Source organism: Pollachius pollachius, assembly GCF_949987615.1.
Source record: "Pollachius pollachius genome assembly, chromosome: 9".
In the NCBI taxonomy this organism is placed as follows: Eukaryota; Metazoa; Chordata; class Actinopteri; order Gadiformes; family Gadidae; genus Pollachius; species Pollachius pollachius.
Genome location: NC_136942.1, coordinates 2,803,646 through 2,813,147, shown reverse-complemented (window position 1 = coordinate 2,813,147; position 9,502 = coordinate 2,803,646). Strand labels below are relative to the sequence as shown.

Sequence of the window (9,502 nt, the reverse complement as noted above, 5' to 3'; positions counted from 1 at the left end):
GACTTGTATAATAAAAAATATTTCAGAAACCATTTTGTGGTTAAATAAAGATAAGATTAAGCAGTCTAAGATAAGACATCAATAAATGTTTACTTTGCAGTGCTTTCAAACCATATTGTAGGTGTGTGTGTGTGTGTGTGTGTGTGTGTGTGTGTGTGTGTGTGTGTGTGTGTGTGTGTGTTTACTGGCTCTGTGCCTGCTCAGCACTCTATATTCTGGAGTTCGGGTAATAGCAGGGTACCAGGCACCATGCTTACTGCAATCCTACAGGTGCAATGATGAAGTGTGTGTGTGTGTGTGAGTGGGTGTGTGTGTGTGGATGTTTGTGTGTTTGGGCTTGTGTGTGTGTGTGTGTGTGTGTGTTTGTGTGTATTTGTGTGTGTGACGCTATGCCAGTGTGTCCATACATTTGGGTCTGTTTTTCTTAGTGTGATGTGGCTCCTATAGATTCTGTATACTGTCTACGCATGTCTACGTCGATGACCAGCCTGGTCAACCTAGTAATCATAAGGATAACATTCTCCTCTCTCCTCTTAGATATAATCCCTGTCCATATAATTCCTATCTGAGGAGCAGATTTAGGACAACAATGAGCATATTCCACGCCCTTCGGTTTGCAGCAATGATCGCGCTACATACGTGTGCATATACGGACCTTCAGTCCTTCTTTTTTGCCGCTACCATGACTTACTTGCCAAGCCCAGGCTAGCCCAGTCTGGAACGTCAAGGTAACAAGCCTGCGACCCTAAGCCCCTCCCTCTACGCTCTGCATTCCCTCCACAGCGGAGACAATGTTTATCACTTGGCATCTCAGCTGGAGTGCGTCGCGTGGAACCCAGTTAATACGCTGTCCGCCATCAAGAGGTAGGTCTGTGGTCTCGAATACATAGGCCTACCCTTACCCTGCGATCAGAAACCACACCGGACTCTGGTCCCCAGTACGTAGACCTACCCCCAGCCTGCGATCAGACCCCACGCCGGACTCTAGTCTACTGTACGTAGAACTAAGTGTGGAGGAGAGAGTCCTGCTGATTGGATCGGAAACAACGTGTTCATCGCGGTTTACATGAGCCTGTGTTTGTGTGCGTGTGTGCGTGATTGAGTGTGAGTGTATTTGTATGTGTGTGTGCGTGTGTGCGTGCGTGCGTGCGTGTGTGTGTGCGTGTGTGTGTGTGTGTGTGATTGAATGTGTGCGCACGTGTGTTTGTCTGTGTGTGTGTGTGTGTGTGTGTGTGTGTGTGTGTGTGTGTGTGTGTGTGTGTGTGTGTGTTGCAACAAAAATTGGAACAATTGTGTGTGTACGAGTACCATCAGGAATGTCTTGTATGTCATCTTGACCTGTTGGTTTGCCAGGAACCCTCCACTACCTCTCTGCTCTGGTCAGCCATTCATCATGTGAGAAGACGAATGATGGCGCATGTCAAGGTGTGTGTGTGTGTGTGTGTGTGTGTGTGTGTGTGTGTGTGTGTGTGTGTATGTGTGTGTTGTTCAGAAAAGAGGATGTTGTAGGGAGGATTTTCTTTTTGGAGACACATATATATGTCTGAGTGTGTGTATTTGTGTGTGTGTGTCGTCCTGTTTTGCGGCACATTGTTCCCCTGACCCTGTTCCCCCATCATCAAACATTAACGTACAAAAACAACCGATTCATTCCACTCATCCTTCAAATTCAACAGAGAGAGAGAGAGAGAGAGAGAGAGACAGACAGAGACAGAGACAGAGAGAGGGAGAGAGAGAGACAGAGACAGAGACAGAGACAGAGAGAGAGACAGAGAGAGACAGAGAGAGAAAGAAAGAGTGAGAGAGGGAGAGAGAGAGACAGAGACAGAGACAGAGACAGAGAGAGAGAGACAGAGAGAGACACAGAGAGAGACAGAGAGGGACAGGCCGGGAGGGAGACGGTCTGGAACAATGAGCGCTCTGTGACTCCCATACGTTCGTATCCCACACTCCCACCACGCTGCTCTCTGTCTCCCGTCCTCCGACGACCACAGAACAGATGAGCTGCCATGGAGACACACTACCTGTCCTGTCTGGGGTCAGGCAGGGGGGGGGGGGGGGGGGGGGGGGGGCATGCAGACACACTACCTGTCCTGTCTGGGGTCAGGAGGAGAGCGGGGGGGGCAGCTGTGCGTTCAGGGACAGACACGCGGTTGTGTTTCTTGAAGCTGCAACGGAAGAAATATCCAACGTCTGCTTTACAAAATATGGGCTTTAGTTAAAGCTGCATTTGTTTGGGCCTCTGGGGGGAGGGAGGGAGGGAGGGAGGGGAGGGAGGTAGGGAGGCAGGGTGGGGGGGGAGGGAGGGAGGGAGGGAGGGGAGGGGGGGAGGGAGGGAGGGAGGGAGGGGGGGAGGGAGGGAGGGAGGGAGGGAGGGAATATTTGGTGTAGGAGGGGGAGGAGGGGTAGAAGATGAGATAATATTGTTGATGTATCCGATATGATTTAATGTTGTCTTAATAGGAAAATATATATCATTGTGTGTGTTTCATTTTTGTTTCCGATATAATCTATGGCCCATCAAAGAAAAATGCTTGTGCACACAAACACACGCACACACACGGAGACACACACACATAAACAGACACATACACACACACACACACACACACACACACACACTTACACCACTTGCTGACAGATAGCCAATGGGCAATAATCAAAATGCTGTGAGCAGCTTTTCTAACACTTTCCTAAGCACCGATGTCTACAATACAAAGATGGATTCAAAAGAGAGCGATACATCCTGTAAAGTATGTAACTTGGTACATCTCTATGTCTCTGCTCCTCTACAGATGGCTGTACAATCATTTAGCCACAATGGATGTAATTGCTCTAGCAGGTTTATTTTCTGTTCATTCTATCGGGTATCAGATCAACTTGGCAGGACTCCTCATGTGCTGTATGCAGATTAACTCATCCTTACCGAGGTTTCCAGTTTCTACCAGTGATATAGTTGTGCTCAGACCTTTCAGTGAACTATTCTGGTGCTGGCATAGGCATAGGATGCTTCTGTCTGGAGCTCCTCAGGGGGGGAGAGAGAGAGAGAGAGAGAGAGAGAGAGAGAGAGAGAGAGAGAGAGAGAGAGAGAGAGAGAGAGAGAGAGAGAGAGAGGAGGGATGTGTAAAGCAAGAAGAAAGGAAACGGGTGAAGATGGGTATAAAGACAACAGAGGGACAGAACACAAAGAATGTTAGGATCTTACGCAAATACTACGACTGAAAGGGAGAATGCCAGCTCTTTATGAGATCTTCGGCAAAGAGAGAGTCATATCTATCTGTCTCTCTACCCTCTGTGTTGACAGCCATGCAGCGGGCTACGAGAGTGACCCCAACAGCCCAATGGTCTACAGCTGCAGCACGCAGTACCGCATCCACACACACGGAGTCTTCAGAGGCATACAGGTAGGACCCACCCACGCACTCTCACACACACACACACACACACACACACACACACACACACACACACACACACACACACACACACACAGGCATATTCACATACACATGCACACACACACACACGCACGCACACACACACACACACACTCACGCAAAAAGGCACACACACACACACACACAGAAACACTCACCACACAGGCACACACACACAGGCACACTCACCACACAGGCACACACACACACACACAAACAAAAACACACAGACTTACACACGCAGGCACACACACACACAGGCACACACACACGCATAAACACACACACACAGACACACACACACACACACACAGGGGCGAACGCACACCGTCACACCCACACACAGGCCTTTTCACGTGTTCAGGCTCATAACGGGGACAGACCACCGCTCAGGTCAGGGCGGCTACGACGGCGTCTGCTTGTTGAATTCAAGGCCGTATAGATGCAGAAACATCATGACCTCCCAGGGGCGCACTGTCACACACGCACGCAAGCGTACACAAACACACACACACACACACATCACTACAACTCCTATGAGAGAGAGGCCAGAGGGGGAGAGAGGAATAGGCCAGAGAGGTCATTCTGATGCAATGAGAGGAGGAAATGCTGTTATATGTTTGTGTATATATACACACATACACACAAACACAGGCATAAACTCACGTATAAGAAGTGCAAACGCACTCAATTGAACACACACACGCACACACATGGGCAAATATTCCCTTTAAAGAGCAAGATGACTAACTTTCCATAGACCCATTAGTGGAGAAACACACACACACACACACACACAGACAGACGCACACAATATGGTAGCTAGAGATACTGTTTCCATACAAGACAAGCATGTTAATAAATCATTAGATTTTAATTATTGTCTGTCAGCCAGAGGAGACGACGGAGAGCCCAGAGATTCTCCAGACCCACTCTGGGTCCACAACACAACCTTTTGGAATCTGTCTTTCTTTATTTCCAGGGTCTGTTTCACCTTTCATTCCAGACTTTCTATCCCTTCTTTGCCGTCCTTCAAAATAAAAGTACTTTGCGTGCATATTAAAGGAAGTCACGTTTTGTATTGGCAAACGAAAAATCTTAAACAATTGATGGAAATGCATGCAAAACTCTTAAAACTCATTAGTTCTTTTAGGAAATCCAGTCCACTAGTTAGTTACATGAGAGGGACATAATCAGAGAAGGCATGCTTTTGTGTAAACCAAAGTTAATCTTCAAATTGTTTGTGTGAAAGGGTAAAGAACAGTTGATTATAGCAGAGGAGGCTGAAGTAAATGAAACCATACATCAAATCATATTTAAAAGAAAATAATCACATGCAATATATTATTATCAATTATAGGGTTATTTATTACAATTAGATTATTATCACAATTATTATAACAATAATAATATAATAATAACTTTTATTATTATTGTTATACCATTAGTGTGTGTGGGTGCAGGTGTATGTCTGTGTATGTGTGTGCGTGTGTGTGCGTGTGTGTGTGTGTGTGTGTGTGTGTGTGTGTGTGTGTGTGTGTGTGTGTGTGTGTGTGTGTGTGTGTGTGTGTGTGTGTGTGTGTGTGTGTGTGTGTGTGTGTGTGTGTGTGTGTGTGAGTGCGGGGTCAATGGACATGTGTAAAAGGCGTAACTAAGTGCTCTATTTGAGAGTCAATCCGAGGCCACGGGGGGGGGCGGGTCAGGCTCGTGTAAATGAACACATCATTTCAGAAACAATCAAGCCCACAAGAAATCAAGCCTGCACTCAAGCACACAGGGCGCACGTTTAATTGCCTATTTCATTATAATGATCTTAGTTAAAATTCAGTTTATAATTATTGATGTCCAAATTTTGTGTGTGTGCACGTGTGTATATGTGTGTGTGTGTGTGTGTGTGTGTATCTATGTATATGGGTGTGTGTGGGTGTGTTTATGTGTGTGTGCGCGTGTGTGTGTCTATGTGTGTGTGTTTTCGGTGTGTGTGTGTGTCTGTGTGCTTATATATGTATGTATGTATGTATGTGTGTGTGTGTGTGTGTGTGTGTGTGTGTGTGTGTGTGTGTGTGTGTGTGTGTGTGTGTGTGTGTGTGTGTGTGTGTGTGTGTGAGCAGGATGTGCGCCGCGTCCCAGGCCTCGCCCCGGCCATCGTGCGGTCCGAGGCCAGTGAGAAGCGGCCCTTCATGTGTGCGTACCCCGGCTGCAACAAGCGTTACTTCAAGCTGTCCCACCTCCAGATGCACAGCCGCAAGCACACAGGTGACCCATCGCCCCATCAACCCTAACCCTAAACACACAGGTGACCCGTCGCTCCATCAACCCTAACCCTAAACACACAGGTGACCCGTCGCTCCATCAACCCTAACCCTAAACGCACAGGTGACCCGTCGCTCCATCAACCCTAACCCTAACCCTAAACACACAGGTGACCCGTCGCTCCATCAACCCTAACCCTAACCCTAAACACACAGGTGACCCGTCGCTCCATCAACCCTAACCCTAACCCTAAACACACAGGTGACCCGTCGCTCCATCAACCCTAACCCTAACCCTAACCCTAACCCTAAACACACAGGTGACCCGTCGCTCCATCAACCCTAACCCTAACCCTAAACACACAGGTGACCCGTCGCTCCATCAACCCTAACCCTAACCCTAAACACACAGGTGACCCATCGCCCCATCAACCCTAACCCTAACCCTAACCCTAACCCTAAACACACAGGTGACCCGTCGCTCCATCAACCCTAACCCTAACCCTAACCCTAACCCTAAACACACAGGTGACCCGTCGCTCCATCAACCCTAACCCTAACCCTAAACACACAGGTGACCCGTCGCTCCATCAACCCTAACCCTAACCCTAAACACACAGGTGACCCGTCGCCCCATCAACCCTAACCCTAACCCTAAACACACAGGTGACCCGTCGCTCCATCAACCCTAACCCTAACCCTAAACACACAGGTGACCCGTCGCTCCATCAACCCTAACCCTAAACACACAGGTGACCCGTCGCTCCATCAACCCTAACCCTAACCCTAACCCTAACCCTAAACACACAGGTGACCCGTCGCTCCATCAACCCTAACCCTAAACACACAGGTGACCCGTCGCTCCATCAACCCTAACCCTAACCCTAAACACACAGGTGACCCGTCGCTCCATCAACCCTAACCCTAACCCTAAACACACAGGTGACCCGTCGCTCCATCAACCCTAACCCTAACCCTAAACACACAGGTGACCCATCGCTCCATCAACCCTAACCCTAACCCTAACCCTAACCCTAAACACACAGGTGACCCGTCGCTCCATCAACCCTAACCCTAACCCTAAACACACAGGTGACCCGTCGCTCCATCAACCCTAACCCTAAACACACAGGTGACCCGTCGCTCCATCAACCCTAACCCTAAACACACAGGTGACCCGTCGCTCCATCAACCCTAACCCTAAACACACAGGTGACCCGTCGCTCCATCAACCCTAACCCTAACCCTAAACACACAGGTGACCCGTCGCTCCATCAACCCTAACCCTAAACACACAGGTGACCCGTCGCTCCATCAACCCTAACCCTAAACACACAGGTGACCCGTCGCTCCATCAACCCTAACCCTAACCCTAAACACACAGGTGACCCGTCGCTCCATCAACCCTAACCCTAAACACACAGGTGACCCGTCGCTCCATCAACCCTAACCCTAAACGCACAGGTGACCCGTCGCTCCATCAACCCTAACCCTAAACGCACAGGTGACCCGTCGCTCCATCAACCCTAACCCTAACCCTAAACACACAGGTGACCCGTCGCTCCATCAACCCTAACCCTAACCCTAAACACACAGGTGACCCACCCATTTTATTAGACTAGGTTAGATAAAATCAGATTAGATTACATTGCATTACATTAGATTAGATTTGATTAGATTATATAAGATTTCATTACATCGGGTTAGACTTGAGTAGAAAAGAAATTAAATAGAAATGCTTGACATTAATAGACATTATAATTATAGCATGTGTATCTATTAGTAATTGTTGCAAATAATCTTGGATAAATTGCACTGTAATAAATTACTTTATAGGATATGGCGCATCAATTGAGAAGGAGCTATGTCTGTAGGATTTCTCCTCCACGTTTCCCTTCATCCCATCCCGAAACCCGGCATAAACGATCCAGCTTCACGACCCTCTTTCCTCCCTCGGTGCAGGAGAGAAGCCCTACCAGTGTGACTTCACAGACTGCGGGCGAAGGTTCTCTCGCTCCGACCAGCTCAAGAGACACCAGCGGAGACACACAGGTCAGTGATCTCCGAGGTGGATCCCAGCATCACGCTGTCCTCCGGATCTGTCTCTCCCACTGCCACCTCTCTCCCCTTCTTCTGTTCCCCTCTCCCCTCAGCCTAACTGCATGGCAATCACTATTTTTTTGTGTGTGTGTGTGTGATCCTATAAAGTGCCTGGTGTGACTGTGGAGTTGTGGTGTGCTGTAGTGCACGTACGTGCACATTGACGCCGTGTGTCTTTTGATAGAGACAGTTTGACAGAACAGTCCCACTTTGGAATGGCTTCCCTGCTATTCTTTGCACTACAATGTTTCTTCTGTCTCCCTTTGTGTATGTGTACATGTTTGTGGGTGCATATGTGTGCCTGTGTGTGCCTGTCTGTGTGTCTGTGTGTGTGTGTGTGTGTCTGTGTGTGATGGATTGTATGGTTGAGGTATTTTTTATGCATATGTGTGTGTGTGTGTGTGTGTGTGTCTGCGTGTGTGTGTGTGTGTCTGCGTGTGTGTGTGTGTGTGTGTCTGCGTGTGTGTGTGTGTGTGTGTGTGTGTGTGTGTGTGTGTGTGTGTGTGTGTGTGTGTGTGTGTGTGTGTGTGTGTGTGTGTGTGTGTGTTTGTGTACTGCCTCCATGTGTTTAGGCGTTAAACCGTTCCAATGCGAGACGTGTGAGAGAAAGTTCTCTCGGTCTGACCACCTTAAGACACACACCCGGACTCATACAGGTAAAACAAGTGCGTAAACTTTTTATTTTTCTACATCTTCCACAGTCACATTTTAGAAATCTGATATCATAGATATTTGCCGAAGATCTCATAAAGAGCTGGCATTCTCCCTTTCAGTCGTAGCATTTGCGTAAGATCCTAACATTCTTTGTGTTCTGTCCCTCTGTTGTCTTTATACCTATCTTCACCCGGTTCCTTTCTTCGTACTTTACACATCTACATTCTCTCTCTCCCTCTCTCTCTCTCTCTCTCTCTCTCTGTCTGTCTCTCTGTCTCTCTCCCTCTCTCCCCCTCTCTCTCTCTCCCTCCCTCCCTCCCTCCCTCCCTCCCTCCCTCCCTCCTGATGGCTCAGGTGAGAAGCCATTCAACTGCCGTTGGCCCAACTGCCAGAAGAAGTTTGCCAGGTCTGATGAGCTGGTGCGACACCACAACATGCACCAGAGAAACCTCAGCAAGCTCCAGCTGGCTATCTGAAGATGTTAGGTTCGAATAAAGTTGGGTTTAAATACATTTAGATTAAAATGCGTGAGTCCGATATAATGGAGTAGGTTGGAAGATTTGAAATGTCTCGATGTGAGAAAGGAAAAGGTGATCTTTTTTTTATATCATTCCTCGTTTTATTTCCTGGACTTCACTGTCTAAAACATGTGAGCATGGGCATGTAAAATACAAACCCTGAGACCGACAGACAGACAAAACCTCCCAGAAAAACATACACAATCAAACTAATTAAAAAACAAATATATCAATCATCTCAAATTGTTTCAAATGATCTACAACAATGAGTCAGAAAGTAGCCCCATCTGTACTTCCCTCTACTCTACTCAAAACTGCAGTATCTCCCTGACAACCTTACTTGTTATTAAGGTAATTTAGGTGGTACGGCGGTTGTCTGAGCTGGTCGTTGATCTACATTGAAGGGCCAGATTAACCGCCATCTTGTCATTCCCAGCACATACTCAATGCATCCAAGTCTGATTTGAATAAGGAAAAATGATTTTGTTTTTTCTTTAAATAGTGGCTGGTGTAAATATGTTGATGGCATCTCTGGATTGAA

The 9,502-nt window shown here is 47.6% G+C and overlaps 1 protein-coding gene across 2 annotated transcripts in view; it reads left to right on the top strand.

The window, feature by feature from the left end:
• The window catches only part of wt1a (WT1 transcription factor a), a gene marked incomplete at both ends in the record, with an annotated part of 16,342 nt that extends 7,423 nt beyond the window's left edge, over positions 1-8,919 (top strand). Inside the window, 6 exons of one of the 2 annotated variants that reach the window (XM_079743895.1) lie at positions 784-864; positions 3,305-3,404; positions 5,549-5,693; positions 7,652-7,741; positions 8,362-8,454; positions 8,798-8,919. In XM_079743895.1, coding sequence (XP_079600021.1) covers positions 784-864; positions 3,305-3,404; positions 5,549-5,693; positions 7,652-7,741; positions 8,362-8,454; positions 8,798-8,919 — 631 coding nt within the window. The remainder of the gene's footprint in view (positions 1-783; positions 865-3,304; positions 3,405-5,548; positions 5,694-7,651; positions 7,742-8,361; positions 8,455-8,797) is intronic. The other variant, XM_079743896.1, reaches the window with a different exon arrangement.
• Between the last annotated feature and the right edge of the window lie 583 nt (positions 8,920-9,502).